At 41.7% G+C, this 20,588-nt stretch overlaps 1 protein-coding gene across 1 annotated transcript in view; it reads right to left on the reverse strand.

Moving 5' to 3' along the window:
• Window positions 1-2,235: 2,235 nt before the first annotated feature.
• Window positions 2,236-20,588, reverse strand: part of LOC138769527 (potassium voltage-gated channel subfamily A member 7-like) — a 37,570-nt gene continuing 19,217 nt past the window's right edge. The window contains exon 2 of the mRNA XM_069948068.1: window positions 2,236-6,115. Within this exon, the coding sequence (XP_069804169.1) occupies window positions 5,258-6,115 (858 nt within the window). The 3' untranslated portion in view covers window positions 2,236-5,257. The remainder of the gene's footprint in view (window positions 6,116-20,588) is intronic.

The following is a 20,588-nucleotide window of genomic DNA, read 5'->3' on the forward strand; positions in this document are numbered from 1 at the left end:
CTTCTCTTAAAGTCGGAGGTCGTCTTATACGCCGGGAATGGTCACCACATACGGTGGGGGAGCTAGAAAATGGCCACATCCCCACCGTATGCAGCAACCACTATAAAAAAACAAACAGTTAACTCACCTGTTACCTGTTCCCAGCAGCCGCGCTGCTCCTGTCCCATTTTCGGCGCAAGCACTGTGATGCAGAGACACTGCCTGTGCCAGAGGTCCCTGAAGCTCTCCTGGGCAGCCCAGCATCTTATCGGAAAATCTCAGCTGCCGGGAGAGCGTCAGGAGAATGACAGAGGCGCTGGAAGTTCCTGAAACCTCCTGCAAACCTGTGTCTCCTAAAGCTTTCCCGGAAGCCGAGCTTCTCTTATGAGACGCTTGGCTGCCCTGGAGAGATCCGGGTACGTCACACTGCCTGCGCCCGGAGCGGGACGGGAGACGCGCGGCTGCCGGGAACGTGTCACAGGTGAGTTAATTGTTGTTGTTTTTTTTCTTTAACTGGAGTTAACCCTTGCCTGACAGCAGTAGGGCCCCAGCTAGTAAACCCTGCTGTTGTAAGGCAGGGGTTATTATTTTCCGGCGTATAAGGTGAAACCCTGAATATCTTCATAAAAGTGAGGGATTGTTTTATACATCCAGTCGTCTTATAGGCTGGAAAATAAGGCACTTAAAGGAGAAGTCCGGTCAGGCCATGGAAGGGGAGGATAAAAAAATAAAACATGCTTTCACCTCTCAGACCCCAACGCTGTTCCCCACTCACTTGCAACGATTTGTGATATTTGATCATTTTCCATAATAAATAAATGACTAAGTTATTTATTTATATTAGTTCTCTTTATCTACTTTTAGGTTTTCTCAAATATCTGATATTTGGGGTTTTAGTATGCAGAATTATAGACAATTTTAAAGCGTCTCAGTATATCAGACCTATTGTGCACACACCCTGAGCTCCTGAAATTGATCACTAATACTCAAAAAAGTTTCACCAACAAATTTTTAGTGTGGTCAACCACAAGCTCTAAAGGGGTAGTGCGGCACTAAGAAATTATTCACAGAATAACACACATTACAAAGTTATACAACTTTGTAATGTATGTTATGTCTGTGAATCGCCCCCTTCCCTGTGTCCCCCCACCCCCACCCGTGTACCCGGAAGAGTGGTGCATTATACATACCTGTCACATGCCAACCCCCGTCCCCGATCTTCTGTGCCACGACGTCATCTTCAGACGGCCGAAGCCGGCCGAAGCTCTCCGATCGTCCCGAGTGCCGGCCGCGTCATCAGCGGCTGAGCATCTGATGACGCGGCAGAGGGAGTCCGGCACTCGGGACAATCGGAGAGCTTCGGCCGGCAGGCCGAAGATGACGTCGTGGCACAGAAGATCAGGGACGGGGGTCGGCACGTGACAGGTATGTATAATGCACCACACTTCCGGGTACACGTGCGGGGGTGGGGGGACAAAGGGAAGGGGGCGATTCACAGACATAACATACATTACAAAGTTGTATAACTTTGTAATGTGTGTTATTCTGTGAATAATTTCTTAGCGCCGCACTACCCCTTTAAAGGTGGACTCCAGCCAAATCTAAAAATCAAGGGCCGGAAGGGTGTAACCAGCTCTCTGATCGCCGCCAGACTCCACTTTCTGCTTCCTTCTTGCATCTTCATGTCTCAGCACAAAGTATTGCTCAGCCAGTCATTGACTACAGTGGTGTCTCTCCATAGTCACTGACTGGCTGAGTGAGCATTTCTCAGCCCTAGATTTTTTTTATTTAGCCACGGTTCTTCTTTAATGAGGATTCTGAGTTTTATTTAAAAAAAACACACTGCTGGATGTGTTAACAAATGATACAGTATATTAAATGATTTATAAGGTGACAGACCAACATAACAAAAGGACATATAAGTGCATGTGATACTATACTTACCTGTACCAGTCCAGCATTGGTGCCCCGTCTACCCTACTGCTTGTGTTTACTTACCCTGATGATGCGTTCTCCCTACTCTGCCGATGACGTTTTGCTAATCACTGACGCCCCGGTAGATTCATAATGTCATCAACAGGACCGGGAGAGTGTGTAAAAACAGTGGTGCAGAGCGGAGCCCCGATGCTTGACTGGGGCAGGTAAGTAAGGTGTTCTTTGTATTTTATACCCCTACCTGTCTGCTGTGTTTGGTTTTTAATACAAAAAAAATAAATAAAACTAATATAAACAATCACAAAAATAAGAAAATGACTCTTTGCAATAAATAAATGGTTTATTATTAGATAAATATACATTTTCCAAGATGACTTGTGCTTACATGTATTAAGAAGTGGCCTGCGGCACCGGCCAATGTATGTTTGGCACATTCATATCTAAGTCCTGTGTAAACAATTTGCACGGTAACATCTCTTTTGTTAATTTTATGATAAATTATATATGCAAAAAAAGAAAAGCACTCAAAACACTGCCGTGGCTCCTTTACAAATAGAATTAATGCAGTTTGTAACAGTTATAAGAAATTCAAAAGCAATGCCAGCTTTAAAAGTTCACACTCTGAAGCAGAAGTCCTCGTCCACCTTCCTCGAATGTTCTGAATGCATAGATGTTTGATTTTCCTACCTGTCATCGCGGCTTCACATCACACAACCCTCCAACCCCAGAAACAAATCTTCGACAGATCACTTTAGCTCATTTGCTGTCTTGCCAAAGTGAAAGGCTCATTATAACACAAGTATGCTGTCAGTCCTGTCAGGCTCTTCGGTCGGCTGGTTGACTGAACCAATTATAAACCTCTCGTGAGTGTGTAATGACCATGACCTGACTGCCTTTGGAAACTTCTGAAAGAGGTAGAGATGGAAACAATAGGCTTCCCCTCCGGTTCACTCATATTTTACATTACAACTTGCAAGTGAAAATATACAATATTTGTCCCGGAAAAAAATCTTCTGCGTTATATTCTGGTCTTTGTACAAGACAGGTTGCTGCAGTATTTGTTCTCGTCACTCAAGTTGGACCTTCTCTATGAAGTATGTTTGTATCTTGCTTTAAGGTTGTTTAAGGTAGCCATTCTCAAAACAAGTTTGGCCACCATCATTGGCCAAATGATCATTCTTTTGTAGTTTTGAATGGGACAACGTTGGCCAACCATTGGTAGAATAATGAAAAAGGACAATTGGCTATCAAAGCTTATTGTTTTGTCAGTTAGTCAGTTAGTCTATTTAGATCTAAGGGATAGCCTTTCAGATGTTACTATCTCATAAAGCCTAGCTTACATATTCAGGTCTGACACAGGCCAAGAAACGGGGATAGAAGGAGTTGTTTACTGGGTTCCTTATGAAAGTGTTTTGTTTTGTTTTTAAAAGGTTTTATAACCTTTATTTTACTTAAAAAGTACCTGTTGTTTCAAAAGATTTTAATAAGCCTGAAGATTTTAGTAAACCGTCAGAGAACTGACAAGGTGATTTTAGTGCTTTATCTGCTGAGAAACCCTCCATGGTGCATAGCTTTTTCTCATTCTTTTGCTCTAGACAGAAACAGAGCTGGGCTATTTGCCAGTAGTATAGTCAAGGGTACTTTCTCCCATACCTCTGTAGCACATCTAGCATTATCTAAGCCCTTTCCCTCACTTCCTTTAATTTCCCTGCTCTTGGTTACTAGAGACAAATTTCCCATGACAACAGACAGTGGACAGCAGATTGCATGAGCGAGACACCTAGTGGGCAACTTAAGAGTTGTTTTTTTTTTTTTGGGGGGGGGGGGGTAAAGAGTCATATATTTGTTAGTAAACTGATTTACAAATATGTTGGGAATCTAAGGAAAATCAGGATCTGAAATGGAGGGATATTGTTTGAAAGAACACTATTTAAAGGAGTTATCAGACTTTTACAAATTGACTTCTCTTGAACGAAAGACTCCTCCAAGGAGTCAGATAACCCCTTTAAGAAAAGAAAAATGCAAGTGCCTTAGGTTTCCTGTGGTGTAACATGTCTCGACCCTGCAGGCTAAACGATAGGAAGACACTAGTAATAGTAATTATAATTAGCACATGGTAGATTCTCCACTGAGGCCCAAGAGCTTCAAGTTACGCCTCTGAGGACTCCACAAGAGAGCTCCTCACATGTCAGCTTCCTAGAACCTAGTGTCAGTGGTATGGTAATGGTCAACTGCAGTCACATCTGTTTTCTCACATTCTGGGTTACAGCTAAACCCAATACAGGTTACAAAACTATTATGTCATAAGAGGTGATAAAACACAGTAAAGCCCTTCTTGAACATTGGAAGGGATGGATTGTGCCTTGGCTTCCCGTTACGAAACGGTGACGTTTTTTGCAAAAATTAAGACAACAAAAATTTTAAGTTCGTATAGCCGGACACATATGGCCAATGACCAGGGGAATAATAGTGAACTAAAAGTGACCCTTCATGCAACTAAAACCTTTTTCCTCAGTAGTCTTTCTCTAGATCCATCCATATAGATGTTGCCCTTGTGTACTGCAGTGTTCTCCAAAGAAAGGGCTTACAGTATGTAAAATAAAAAATTGTAAACCCAAAGACTGTTTAAATGGATTAAATATGTTTTTCTGGTTCCCTTCAAGGTGAACCTCGAGTTTTCCAGTCTTTAAGGATCACATTAGTATAATAGATAAGATTCAGCAGTAATAGTATTATGCTACCATACAATCTGCTGTCTTTGTTGACTAGGCAAGTATTGCACATTTTGAACCTTTGCCCACAGCTACCTTTGTTGTCCTATATATGAACTTAGTTTGTTGCCATTAATTGATCCTGATCTTAATATCAGTTCCCCTTGGCTCTCCGGCACATGTAATTTGATAGTGCAGTAAGTCAGAATTGCCGGCTTCTTTGTTCTTTGACTTGTTGAAGAACCTTCCATTGGCCAAGAGTAAGTGCTCATTTTGTAATCCATTCTTCTTCTTCGTGTTATATGTTTATTTCAAATATTTCACTCACATATGTTATTTTGTGTCAAACCTGTTCTATATGTTGACACTCAATGATGATGATGACACTGTGTTAGCGTCATCTTTGGAAACCATGTTTAGCCTAAGACCGTCAAAAAGCCATCAATACACTTCCAATATTCGTTCTAGTTTAAAGTAAGCCAAGTATTTTAAAAAAATTCAGTATGGCACAATTCATATTTTTACCAACTGATTGGACACCAATACTCTTAAGACTCCAAAATAAAGGATGATGAAATGAGGATGAGGATGATGAAATGAAACTAAATGGGAATTAGCCACAGATGCAAATGTCACACTTCCGTTATTATATGTGACTGTCCACGTTTTTCATCCCCTGGACCCAGTCCATCCAGGTGTTCTGCTTTGGAATTGCTATATATATTCTTCAATTTGTTTATTATGGGACTTTTATCCTTCTTGCTTTTTGGAGTATAGGGTGGACCATTAGGGCATGACCCAACATGATTATACTGGCCTATATCTGAGCATTCTGTCTCACGGTGGTAGAAATAACTGAAGTTGGATACTATGACTGGCACAGGAAGAGAGATGGTCAACACACCAGCAATAGCACAGAGTGATCCCACCAGTTTGCCACCAACAGTCTCAGGAGACATATCTCCATAGCCTACAGTTGTCATTGTGACCACAGCCCACCAGAATGCTTCGGGGATGCTGGTAAACTTTGTGTCTTCATGATCTGCTTCTGCAAAGTACACGGAACTGGAGAAGAGTATAACTCCAATAAACAGGAAAAATATTAGAAGCCCAAGCTCTCGCATACTTGCTTTCAGTGTCTGTCCCAAGATCTGCAATCCTTTGGAGTGTCGGGACAGCTTGAAAATACGGAAGACTCTCACCAAACGAATTACCCTGAGAATGGCAAGTGACATAGCTGGTTGGCCCACACCTTTGTTCCGAGCTAGTTCTGTGCCTAGAGCAACAAAGTATGGTATAATAGCCACAAAATCAATCATGTTCATGATATCCTTAAAGAAGGCAGGCTTGCTGGGACAAGCGATGAAACGCACAGAGAGTTCAAAAGAGAACCAACAGATGCATATCGTTTCCACAATGAAGAAAGGATCCTCGAATGGACTTTTCTCCCTAAAGGTGTGTGTGCTGTTACTCCTATGAAGGGGCTGAACCTGTAACAAAAAGAGAAAAAAACATCTTTAGAATTTTTAGGACGTGAAAAACTTTATTGAACTGACAACTGAATGCTACTTTACCCCGTCAATTGGGCATGTAACTACACTGGCACTGTACGATCAATGTTGAAAGTGTCTATTAGCAAAATGGTAACTTCCAATCAAGATAGGATGTTGTGCAAATTGAAGATTGAGTATTAGTAATAAACAATGTATATTTTCATTTTAAGAAATTAAGATTTAATAAAAAGAATTTCCATTAACAGTTTCAATCAATAGCCTACCCAATATTCCTTTCCAATATAACAAGTTCTGAAAAAACTTAATGTTACTCATCCTAGAACTCTGCGTTCAGAACCCACCGTACTATCTTCAGACTTGAAAACAGACCCCACGCGAGTGATGAGTACTAGTGTAAAATGAAACACAAGTTGGTGACTCTTCAAGGCAGGGTGCCATGAGCTTCAAATAAATACTGCTGGGCAAACATACCGCCAATGTGGCTTTTTTAGAGGTCATAAACATTTGAAAATGAGATTTATTTTTGGATACTTGAATCACTGTAGTGCTTTAAAAACATCTCTGAACTTAACTGTGCAGTCGTTAAGACTTTATAATTTAGTTCTGCCCCTGACCTCGAATGCTCTGACCACGCATGTAAATAATATGGGTCACATCAGGACATAACCTTTCAAACTTTGGAGATGGGGTATTCCCTCCAAACGAATGAGCCACTAAACCTATAGGCATGGCACTATGTTGGTTTCATGATATGATATGATAAGAAAATATTAGCTTGGAAACATGTTTATTGGGGAAATATAATTAGAATGTAAAAAAAAAACACAGACTGGGGGCCATTTACCAAGATACCTCCCCAGCGTACACCATGGAAAATGGGTAGATTCACCCCTTTTCCGTGGTGTATGCCAGTTTTTATTCCCGCTTTTTTTCCAATGAGCGGGCAGGGGCGGTGCAGCAGGTTTGGGTTCTGGGCCTCCTTCCACGTTTCATTTATCAATGTTTACGTCTGGAGACAGGTGTAAACAAGGCAAAAATTTACACATTTTCCAGAGCATGTGTAAATTTTTGCACAATTCCTGCAGCAAGCACAGTGCCCGCCAGAATCTCTAAGAATCGTGCATCTTTTAGTAAATCTGATGGGGTAATTGGGGATGGGGCCTAATTTAAGACCGATGTACGATTAGTCCAGTCTTAATAAATGTCCCCAATTTAATTCTGGAGGTTGTTCATCTGGACCATCTGCATTTCAGGGAAATTCCTATACTATCCATCCAAATTCTGAGAAATTTATACTCAAACTCTTTATCTCACAGTGGACAAAGCCTTTCTCTGTAAACATACGAGCAACGAGGTAGTGCCAAATCCCCACTGCTAGGTCCCAGATAAGCACATTTCCTGAATTAGGAACCTTAACAGCACCTGTGACTAGATGCATTCACCCAAAGGCTCACTTTTGTATCATTGTGCTCCTGAGACATAGAGGATCAATCCTATATGATCTGCAATACTGAGGGCCTCTTAAGGTGGGCTGATAGGCTCCCGATAATGGGCACTGATCTTGGTGATCAGTGCTTGTTTGCTGAGCCTTCACAAGGATTAATCAATCATGTGGCTTAGACAATTACTGGATTGTTCTTGGCACCCTTCACTTCATTGTTGTTGGCTGCATATCCCCTGTCTATACAGAATGATGTGCAACTGATACCAATGATTGGTGCCGATTGCTAACCCAGGGGCCTTTATGCTTGTACCATCTTAGAGGCCTGTTCCCCAAACGCAAGCTTAGTGCAGACAGGAGCAAAAAGATCTTTACCTGCTATGGTCAAAAAGAGAAACGCCTCCAAAGCTATCACTCAGGTCTTCAACAAGAATACTTGGACCTCCTGTCCCACCTTCAGACCCTCCACACCACCCAACAGCCAAGTGACAATATATGTACAGGAAAATATCCTCCCTACCTATTAATGATGGCAAACCCTAGCGATAAAGGGTATTTTTTTAGTCATTTAGTCATTTTGAAGCTGCAGAAAATGCTCTCTGTCTGTTCCATTCCATTTCCACTCCTTTTCTCTCCCCATCTCCTCAGAGACAGAGGAAAAGTGATGTCTGTCTCTCCTGTAATTGAGCAGTATAGGGGAAAGGAGACTAGTGTTTCCGCTCCCCTTGTTCGGGAGATCACACGGTTCACGTGATGTCACTCTTGGGCCGTAAGCGGTAACTGTCCCACTACTGACATCACGTTACCAAGTGATCTTCCGGCCAAGGGGCAAGGAAAAGGACATGTCTCCTTTCCCATATACTGCTCATGCACTGTATCAATGAACAAAAGCATACAGTAGAGCGATGCGGTGCATGCCCGGAGTTATAGTTCCCCGGGAGGCGCCATCCTGAAAATCGGAGAATCGGAGAAACGTAGGACAAGCATCAAAATGACCCTGGGGGAGCTGTCAGTCAGATATGTAAAAAAGGGGGGTCTGTGGAACCTCAGTTGTGAGTCTCAAAACATGGAAATAGCCCTGGATATCCCTCAAGGGAAGGAAAACCTGTTGCCAATGGGTGCCTCCCAGTAGGGAGATCACCAAACCACCCTGATACATAGCCCTGCTCCACACTGACAAGGGACGATACCCCAAAACAGCTGCCTGTGGATGGATACCTGGCTTTGGTAAACCCTTTGCAGGCTACGTTTACACAACGTAAAATTTCTATTAATCACAGCCGTTGTAACAACGACCACGATTAATAGAAATTTCCCGTTGCATTACAGTCAGAGAGAATCCCGGCTGGAGGGTATACACATAGTATACACTCTGGCCGGGATCGCTAGCGGCTGCAGTAAAAACTGACATGTCAGTTTTCTGCGGCCGCTATTCATTGACTAGCGGGCACACACCACTGACTGTTCACACAATGGAGATAGCAGCTGAGCTCAGTGACTACTGTGTTTTTTGGTTTCTTAATTTACATACAGTAAAGGCTACCGTTCATGGTCCTTCCTTTAGCTGTTTAGTTCAAATTGAACTTTTGCTCCTTTTTAACTCATACATCCAACTTTTTAATTATTACGCCAATACAATACTAATATTCAATGGCAACCACACTCCTCCATTAGACCCCTTAATAAATACACATCAGGGTTGTCCACTCTCTCTACCCTCTTCCTTACAGGTCTATAGGTGGGCAGCACGTATAGTATACTCCATATTGTATTCAGGTGCGGAATCTTGTGCTGACATTTGCTGTTAATGAAAATAATTGGAATGGTCACCTGATTGCAAAAAATCTTTCCATCAATGGCTACATTAAAAAAACATCCTGACATTTGAGGGAGAAGAAAAGACTTGTAAGACAAGTGACAGCTATTTGAGATAAGGGCAGCTTGTTCTACAATTTGCTCTTTCATGCTGCCGAACCCTTGGCATAAGATGTATTGCCATCATCATCAGTCGTAGCTTTTACTTAAAGGGTTATATTTCCAAAATGAAGTGTTATGCGATAGTATTTTTTCTAGATAAACAATAATTTCCGGATGTTTCATAAGTAAGCCGCAAAGGGGATAGAAATATGTCAATGCAAAGAGGCAGCCTCTGTTGTGAAATTTACAAATATGTTCAGTATAAGCGCTGCCGAAACAGATATTTAGAATTCACTTCAATGCTTCTCTTGACACAAGGTCAACAGCATGTAACTATATGGTGTACATACATTCCAATGCCAACTGTACATACATTCCAATGGCAACTGATCCCTGCTACCTAAGCTGGGCTGAATGGCACCTATGCACTATATAAAAGGATCAGCACTATGGTTGGGGGACTAGTGTAACTAGTCATAAAAGCTATGCACCCATTTATGGCTACGGACACCCTTCGACTTTTTTTTTTTTATTGATTCCTGAGCGCAAAAAGAAGCAGGTTTCTAAATAGTCTTCATTAAAATTTCCTACTATTTAGCTGCTTCCTAGATAAAGAGTCTGGCAGAGCCTTCCTCTGTACAGGTTAAAGATATTAGAACACAGTGAGTTATTAACCAGTCCAAAGAGTGGACAGAGGGGAGAGAATCCTAAATAGAAAAGAGCAGATATATGGCACTCTGCAGAGGAGAATCAGCTGTGTACAAGTATAGGAAAAAAAGAGCCTATACAATACACTCTAGAAGATGAAGAAGTTAAAGAAAATAACATTTTCAATAAAGACCTTTGCAGAAAAAGTTTTTGCACCATGATAAGTATAAAATAAGAATAAAAAAATTGCTATCTATATCGTAATTTGTGGTCTAGTTGTTGTGGTAGTGGTTTGTGGTTGTCGCATCTAGTGAGAATTCAATTCGGCACTGGGTCCCCACTTAGTTCCTGGTTCGGCGCAGGGGCCTGCAAGAGGAGCGGAGATGGGATGCAGCAGTGAGCAAAATCAGCTTAGCATAGCTGTGTCTCCCACTGAGGTTACATTTCTCTAGGTACAATCCAAGCTCTGGAGATGTGTATAAACTCAGAGGGAGACAGTGGAGGGGGAATAAACTATACTATACCCGAATGGCATCTTAGCCCAGCCACCGCTAAGCCATTCCATGTCAATTGGTGATGTAAGAAAAGTGGAATCACTGACCGGCCTGTTGATTTAATCCTTATAACTCTTATCTATCCTGTTCTCTATGAAGAATTGTTTAGGCATGCATGGTTGCTCTCTACTGAGGGGGCGTCAGCATGTTATGTTACTCTGTATAGGAGCAGCATAGTATTAGAACACGTCTCCTATAAATGAGAATAAGATAAGTGCTGTTTGGCAAACAGGTGTGATCAGAGAATACCCAAGGCTCTATTCATGAGGATAGAAGTTCCCCTGCTTTTTTGTCCCCCTTCCTTATAGTAATTAGGTTTCCCTGCCTCTCATACAAGAAACTCTTGTAGTCGTATGGGAACCATGCAAGTAATAAGCCTGCAACATATTGTGTGCCATACCTGAGTTATAGTTGCTTTTAAGCCATTGCCACCGGGTAATCACCCAACCCCCTGTACTTTCAACGTTATTCACTTTCTTTCCTTTCCAAATTTCTCTTTACCTTGTCTCGTACTATTATTAGAGATGAGCGAACTTTTCAAAAGTTCGTTCCGACCGGACTTCCGGATTTTTTCGGAAAGTTCAGTTCGACCGAATTTCGGATTTCTTCGGATTTCATAGTTTAAAGCATCTATATGATACGGGGTTAGTGTATTTACTATACATGTTAGTAACATCATTATCTTTTCGATATCTCAAAGTCAATTTTTTTTTTAGACTTCAATATTCACCTTTACAGTGTCTACGCAGGAAACTCACCATTACAGGGTCTATGCAGGAAAAAGGTCACAAATGCAGTGAATGCAGTAGAGTTTTATTCTCCACAAATGCACGAGGTATATTTGTGCCTCAGGATAACACCTATGTCATATACACTCTCACAAGGGAGACAGTATAGTACTTGTATATCTGTAGAGCACATTTTTGTTCCGTGCACACTTTGCTGTCCTATGCCTAATCTATCTATCTTTGGCCCTCTCTATTCTTCTCTCTCAATCAGTATATGCTTCTCCTCTCTGCTTTCCTAATAATCTTGTGGTCTTTGCTTTTGTAAATATCTGCTCAGTAGTCAGTACAGCAGAGTACAGCAGCAGCAGCGTTTTATCACTGACGAGCTGTGTGCAGTAACAGACTCCTTCCTCTCTCTCTCTGTGCAGACTGCGTCGTGCGGTCATGTAACCGCTCCTCTTAAAGCAATACTGACGTCACACAGGGGGTGGGCTAGTGCAAGATCCTTGCTGATTGGATGTGTTCCGGGCATCATGGGAAAGCGCTTTTCCCGCCCGGAACACTTCCTAGAAAGCACTAGAAAGCAAGAAAAAAAAAGATCGGAGCAGACTTCCAAAAATCCGAATCCGACCAGATTCTGACTTTTAGAAAAATCCCATACCGGCCGAACCGGTTCGCTCATCTCTAACTATTATCAGTACACAATGACAACAATGCCAGAACAGAAAACTACAATTTGATGACGTGATATCACACTTCAGAAGACAGGCAGCTTTGCAGCAGAAAACATCTAATTTTATCACTTTTTATAAGATAATCTAGGGTTTCAAGAATTCTGTCTCTGTTTCTAACACTGAGCAGAGTCCAACAACACACTGTCCCCTCATATCCTGGATTAAGTGACACCAAGATGTCGGTACACCTCAGAATGTTGTTAATCCCGTCAAGAATAGATGTGTAACTATGATGAGCCGTCACCCGATCCCAAAACACATCATGAAAAGAGAGGGATATAGTTTTGGAAAGGGAGATGAGGGCAGAATCATCGAGGAGCTACGATATATTTCTTATATAAAGGAATTGTTACTAATTGCAATAACCAGATAAGGGTAGAAGTAAATGAGTTCATGTAAAACTATATCATCCAAGCAGATGTGGAAAGTGTCTGTTTTTGTGTGTACCGTTTTTGGCAAAATACTGATGGTGTCACGTTAGCCATGGAGACTCTCATGGCATGCACGGGCAAGAAGTAAAAGGTGTAAGAAGAAATCACTGCTCGATTAAGGGATAGATAAAAATAGTTTGCCTGCCAGCACAACTCCAACACTCCCAGCTGGCATTTAGTGAAGTGTCATATACACAGAGCCAGACAAACCTCTAAAGCCTAGGAGTTGATGTCAGTTCCACAAGCATGATGGTGTCCAAGAGGAACAGATCAATAATAGAGACACAAGAGTTCATCATTAATGACTTCCTCAAATTTGAAAATAATACAGCTAATATTGTACAGTACAATAGGCTGGCTATGGGTTATGAATAGAGATGACCGAACCTGGAGCATGCTCGAGTCCATCCGAACCCGAACTTTTGGCATTTGATTAGGGGTGGCTGCTGAAGTTGGATAAAGCCCTAAGGCTATCTGGAAAACATGGATATAGTCATTGGCTGTATCCATGTTTTCCAGACAACCTTAGAGCTTTATCCAAGTTCTGCAGCCCCCGCTAATCAAATACCGAACGTTCAGGTTTGGATCAACTCGAACCTGAACCCGGTTCGCTCATCTCTAGTTATGAACCAGTAGCAATGGCTTGTCAGGGGAGGAGTAGGGAAGACACGGACAGTGCACCCTGAACTAGATTCCCGCCCACTTTCTCTGCCTACTTGCCATGGTCTGCCCTAAGCGGCAGCGAACAACGGGGCGACCGTGACACACAACACACGGACAAGACAAACCAACTAAAAGGGGAGTCAACAATCCAGAGTGACAACAGTCGGGCGGATCTACAAGAGTGGTCAGAGATAAAACCAGTAAGTCAGGGCAGACAGAAAACAAGAGAGGTCAGGTATACAATGCAAAGGGTCATTGTAGACCCAGAAGAGAAACAAGGAATGCAGGGAGAGCTAGCCAGCTAGAACACTAGACTTAGCCTGTGCTGGTGTGGTGAATTGAGGGGTATTTATGTTGGACCAGAGGTCCGGTCCAAACCACATTGGGTCGAACCCTCTGATCCAGATCAAGAGCACCAGAGCAGAGAACATTCTGACTGGCAGAGCCACCGGCCAGTCAATAATCAAAGCTGAACAGCTGCTACGCTCTGGACTCCTGTCCTGTGATGCTGAATCCCTGGTAACCATGGATGCCATCAGGTAACCCTGACGTCACTTGGCAGGCAGTGCCAGGAGATGGGCTGCAATCCTGTACAATGCCGCTGCAAGGAAGGATCCCTGTGAACTGGAGGCGGCGCTCCAGAAAGTGCTGGATCTGGAGCAGGTAAGTTGCTAACACAATGTTTACACAACAGGATTTTTTTGTCCGTCATTGCCGATGGCCGTCAAAAGACGTCCGATAATTGCTAATGACGGCCGTCTATAATGATCATGATCATTATAGACGGCCATCATCTGCAAATATCGGATGTCTTTTTGACGGACGAAAAAAATCACATACTGTGCCAACATAGCCATACACTGAAAAAGAGAAACTCATCCCAATATGTGATGTAACAAATAAAGGCTTGTTACATATGTTAATTTCTGATCACTGGCCAGTGAAAACAATTAAGTTGACAAACAATGTGTAACTTTTACTGTCATTATAACTTTGATTGGAGGACACATTGAGCCGTGACTCTGTACTGGCTGGGACGTCCTGTGTTTAGTCTCTTTTTTCAACCAGCACAAGACTAAAAAGCTTTAGGAGACTGGACCTGGATACAAGTAAGTATAGCTTTGTTTAAGAGCATTAAAATAAACAACAAATTAAAATTGCAGACTTGATTTATGTCATATCCCTTGTTAATTTAGATTTTACGACATGGTACACTTTAATGCTTGTCATGGGCAGGTTATCTGGCTGTGTAAAAGGACTCTAAGGGCACCTGTTCAGCTGATAATTGCTCTAGATTGCTGATGAACTGGAAAGCCCTTGTTTAGCGGCTGACAGGGTTGCTTTGACTTGCTTAAAAAGCATTGGCAGTCAGACACACATCTCCCCGTGTAATATGGGAGATGCAGCTAACAGCAGGAAGGCCGCACAAATTGTGCAGCCCCCGCACAATTACGGCTCTCATTTACAGTGTAGCTAACACTTAGACTCTGTTCACAGTGGTGCGATGGCTTCTGTTTTTTTCACAAGCTATGATGAATCCATGCAGTGTCCTGGTACCCATTTCCCAGCTACTTTATGTATAAGGTTTCCATGTGTTTCTGCATTGTTTATTTTTTGTATGTGCTCCTGCTTTACTTGTCACACTGCTTAGCAGGATAGACTAAAGTAGATTGTCAATGCAAGGGTTAACATTTATACTGTCTCTTTACCACACCTATTGTCAAATATATGGAAGTAAGATGCTTTGGTCACATGATGCTTCTTAACCAGTGAGGGCAGTCCCTAGTCCAATGCTCCTCTTTAACCTAAAAGGGGTGGGCCTAAACCAATCTGAACCATTCTTGAGACTCTGACCAGTGCACAGTGCACTTTTATCCAACTTTATCTTCCTCCATTTAATGTTGAAGTAGAAAAAATGTAGTGGGTGGAAGACAGAGTTGACTGAATTTGTAGCTATAGTGTATGGCAGGAACAGGAAGACCTGGCAGCAGCTTACCTTACCTCTCTTCTCAGAGAAGACATGAACTGTCAGCAGAGAAAAGCTTTCAAAGGTATGGGGGGATCAGGAGAGATAGCACACGCAATCTGAGGCCATGTTCACACATTGTAAAACGATGACCGTTCTATGTGTACACGCTCCGGCCTGGATTCCATTTATACACATATAACGTGTGTTTTGTATAAATCACGGCCGTTGTTGAAAATTGCAACAGCCGTGATTTTTACAAAATATATGTTGTGTGAACATGGCCTGACACTTATCCCCTATCCTGTGCATAAAGGATAAGTAATTTAACTTGGACTACGCCTTTAAGGGAGTTTGGAGAAATACCAGTCCTTCCATTGGCTGGCCATAGTGGAGATTGTTACAGTGGTTGGAATATTGAAAGCACAGTACACGAGATGTTCAGTATTTACCCATCAGTGGGGAATAATGGCTGTCATTTCAGCCAATTTATATGAATGGCTCTGACACCTGTGAGCAATGTTCATTGTGTGTTGGATGATGTGTTAATCCTGATGTGCTGGATTGTGTGTTAATCCAGAGGCCTGATTCCAGACTGGTCTCTTAATCCCCAGTGCAGGTCTTGTCACTTTATGTTGAATGCCATGTGAATAGGTAGCCCACTTTGAAAATACCTCCCAGAATATAGGCTGATTACAGGGTTTCCCACAGCTATATCCCCCAGCAGCCAGGAATAATCTGTTCAAATACCCTGCAGCGCCATCACAGTTGAAATTAAGCATTACACATTGGCCAATAAAATGAGTGGGCTGCTCCGAAACTGGATAAAACACGCACCCCATCATATACTAACAGGGCTCATTTATTGTGTAATGTACAATATTATGGAAGGCTACATTATTCTAGAAGTAAAAATGGGATAAAGCTCTATGAGAGTATCTGAGCTAAATGAAATGCATCTCCTGTAGAGTAAGGGTACTATTACACAAAGCGATTTTTTGACGATCAACGATCAACTCAAACGACCACTATGGTGTACGACCTGAAATCGTTCACCGAATTACACGGAACGATGATCGTTACTTATGATTGTTATTGCGTTCGTCCTGTCGTCGCCACTGAGTTCACCGCTACTGCGCACGACCGGACGACGTCTTATTACACGCGAACGATCAACGATAAAAATAGGTCCAAATTCTATTCGATTTCTCGTTGGTCGTTTAATCGTTGTCTGCTATTACACTAAACGATTATCATTCAAATCCAAACGATTTACCAATTTTTTGAACGATAATAGTTACATGTAATACAACCCTAAGGAAATTAGGGATACATGAGGATACATGACACTTGTTTTGGGTTCTCCTCAACATCCCCCCCCCCCCTGTAACCCCATGATTTTTTTTTTCTCTGGGGTGGGATGGATTAGAGTATGGATAAAATGTACAATGTTTTAACTTTCTTATACAGATTTAGGCTGCGTTGACACTACGTATATTTCAGTCAGTATATGTATATTTCAGTCAGTATATTTCAGTCAGTATTGCAACCAAAACCAGGAGTGGATTAAAAACACAGAAAGGATCTGTTCACACAATGTTGAAATTGAGTGGATGGCCGCCATTTAATGGCAAATATTTGCTGTTATTTTAGAACAACGGCTGTTATATTGAAATAATGGCAGTTATTTACTGTTATATGGCGGCCATCTACTCAATTTCAACATTGTGTGAACAGATCCTTTCTGTGTTTTTAATCCACTCCTGGTTTTGGTTGCAATACTGACTGAAATATACTGACTGAAATATATGTAGTGTGAACCCAGCCTCAGGCTATGTTTACACTACGGAACATACCGGAACACTACGGAACATACCGGTCTGTGCCCGGTTCATCGCGGCTGGTACTTAAGTACCGGCCGGATGATCCGTCCGGCCGCGGAGCTCTGATGATGGCGCATCAGCACGCGCCCGCATCAGAGCTTCCCATAGTGCACAGTGAAGCGAGCGGCCGGAGCCGCTTGCTTCACTGTGTGCACTGAATTCCGGCCGCAGAAAACTGACATGTCAGTTTTTTTCCGGCGCTGCATGGGATCCCGTCCGGAGAGTATACGATGTGTGTACGCTGTGGCCGGGATCCCATTGCACATAAGGCTATGTTACATACCGCAAAACTACGGCCATAGTTCTGCGGCGAGAACAACGGCCGTAGTTTTACGTAGTGTGAACATAGCCTTATATGATAATTGTTCATGAATGTACTGTATAATGTTCTTGTTTTTGTTTACATGTTTTATGATTGGAAGAAATTTTAAATAAAATAAAAAAAACACCTTAGAAACACTCATCCAAATTAGATATAAGGTAATTAAAAAAAAAGTTAGCTGTTAGTATATGGATATGCTGCGTCTTCTGGCCCAAGAGACACCCCACTCCACCTGAATGATTGAGAGTTGGTGGAGTCTATCCTAAAGATTAAGGGTTCTATTAGAGGGACTGATCTATAATGTAAACGAGCGCCTATGTGCTAGATTGGCGCTCGTTTACTGAGCCTGTTACATGGCTCCATAATCATTTAGCAAGGCCTGCCTGGACATTGTTAGCGATATTCCTGCAGTCCTTGCCCTAAACTGTTAATATGTTACCTCTCCACGCTCCTGATCTTCTCCTGCCATCTGCTCGCTTCCTGGCGGCTGCAGCTTCAAAACAGGACCTGAGCTGACAGGCCGTTCAGCCAATCACTGGTCGGGACCGCAGCAGCCAGTGATTCGCTGAGCGGCCTGTCAGCTCAGAGGGCTGGGGAAGATCGGGAGCGTGGAGAAGTAACATATTACGTTTATTCAATCATTAGCCATCGGCCGCGCATCACTATTACATATAGCGATGTGCGGTCAGCAGTTGATGCTTTAAGGTCCAGACCTAAAAACACGATTAGCCTTTGATTATTGATCGTTGTCTCGTTGTCAATAATTGGCCTGATTCGGCTGATTATAGCTCTGTGTAATAGGGCCCTAAGGACAGAGAGGTTAGTACATTTGTATATGATTTCCCGGTGACAATATACTATTGGCCTCAGCTGTTTAAGTGAGATATTAAAAATCATGACCTAGATTCTCATTGAACATAACATAAAAGTACATTTACTGCATGTCTTACATATCCACCAACTCTCCCTAATCTCCGGTGATAATCCCAGGTATTAAAGATGTTCGTGTGTCCTGTTATTTATTATTGAGATCATCTCTTCTACTTAGTCTTTTCTATGAATTCATTTCTTGAATAAACTAGAGAAAACTGGGAAAACAAAAATGTATTGAAAAATAAAATCTGAAACCTGTATAAAAAAGAGAGTGTAGTGCTGCTCAGATCTCCACCAACCCGGATTCCCAGATCATCCAGTAATCTGCGGACCCCAAAAGGTTCTTGAGTCTTTGTGATGAAGGAAATGACTGTGTGATTCATATATAACACTGACATACAGTGGTTTGCAATAAATTAGAATATCAACAAAAAGTTTTTTTTTTCAGTAATTCAATTCAAAAAGTGACCTCATATATTCTATAGAGTCATATAGAGTCTATAGAGTCTAGTGTGAAGTTTCCTCAATCAGTGATGGTTTGGGGAGCCATGTCATCTGCTGGTGAAGGTTCACTGGGTTTCATCAACACCAAAGTCAACGCTGCCGGAAAATGAAAGACACCAGACCCAACAATGCAGACGAGCTGCAGGCTGCTATCAAAGCAACCTGAGCTTCAATAACACCTCTGCAGTGCCAGACTTTTCATTTGGTCAACAGAGTTAAAAACATTTTTTGACTTTTGGGTTTTTCTTGGCTGTAATCTATAATCATCAACTTTAACAGAAATAAACGCTTGAAAAAGTTCACTCTGTATGTAATGACTCTATAGAATATATGAGGTCACTTTTTGAATTGAATTACTGGGGGAAAAAAACTTTTTGTTGATATTCTAATTTATTGCAAACTACTGTATACATTTTTATATGCAGGAATCCAGAACTAGACTTCTATATACATGTGTAAAATTTGTGGTAAAAAGGAGCAGGTATCACATAAAGTCCTCCGCATTCCGTATTCATATATACTATATACATATATACTATATACTATATATACTATATACGTATACTATACTCAAGGGTTCTGGTTTGTGGCGGTATTGTATTCAGAGGTTACAGCATGTGACAGAGTATATTCAGGGGGAATGGTGTGTGGGACAGTACTATATTCACAGAGTACAGTGTGTGGCACTACCACATTCAGATGGTACAGCGTCTGGTAAGGTTGTATTCAGGGGGCATGTTGTGTGGCAGGGTCATATTTAAAGGGTACAGTGTGTGGCAGTATTACATATAAGGGGTACATTGTGTGGAAATATTATATATAGGGTTACAGTGTGTGTCAGTATTATATATAAGTGGTACAGTGTGTGTCAGTATTATATATAGGAGTACAGTGTGTGGCAGTATTATATATAAGGGGTACAGTGTGTGGTAGTATTATATATAAGGGGTACAGTGTGTGGCAGTATATATAAGTCTTATAGTGTGGCAGTGTTATATATAAGGGGTATAATGTGTAGTAGTATTGTATATAAGGGGTACAGTGTGTAGCAGTATTATATATAAGTCTTATAGTGTGGCAGTGTTATATATAAGGGGTACAATGTGTAGTAGTATTATACAGTGTGTGGTAGTATTTTATAAAGGGGTACATTGTGTGGCAATATTATATATAAGGGATACAGTGTGTGTCAGTATTTTATATAGATGGTACAGTGTGTGTCAGTATTATATATAAGTGGTACAGTGTGTGTGTCAGTATTATATATAGGGGTACAGTGTGTGGCAGTATTATATATAATGGGTATAGTGTGTGGTAGTATTATATATAAGGGGTACAGTGTGTGGCAGTATTATATATAAGTGGTACAGTGTGTGTGGCAGTATTATATATAAGGGGTACAATGTGTGGCAGTATTATATATAAGGGGTACAGTGTGTGGCAGTATTATATATAAAGGGTACAGTGTGTGGCAGTATTATATATAAGGGGCACAGTGTGTGGCAGTATTATATAAGGGGTACAGTGTGTGGCAGTATTATATAAGGGGTACAGTGTGTGAGTTATATTTAGAGGGTGCAGTGTATAGCTGGGTTTTATTCATTGTTGTCTTCATATAGATTATGGGGATCTTATAACAAAATGAAAAACCAATGATGCCCGGGCTTGATACCCTGCAGAGCTGAGAAGTGACATGTAACTTTATAAAAAGCTGCAAAACATTTGCACAACTTCACTCCCCTCAATATGGGGCGTAAAAACTACATGACAGAAAAGTCCAATGAA

Source organism: Dendropsophus ebraccatus, chromosome 12 (assembly GCF_027789765.1).
Source record: "Dendropsophus ebraccatus isolate aDenEbr1 chromosome 12, aDenEbr1.pat, whole genome shotgun sequence".
NCBI classification, from domain to species: domain Eukaryota; kingdom Metazoa; phylum Chordata; class Amphibia; order Anura; family Hylidae; genus Dendropsophus; species Dendropsophus ebraccatus.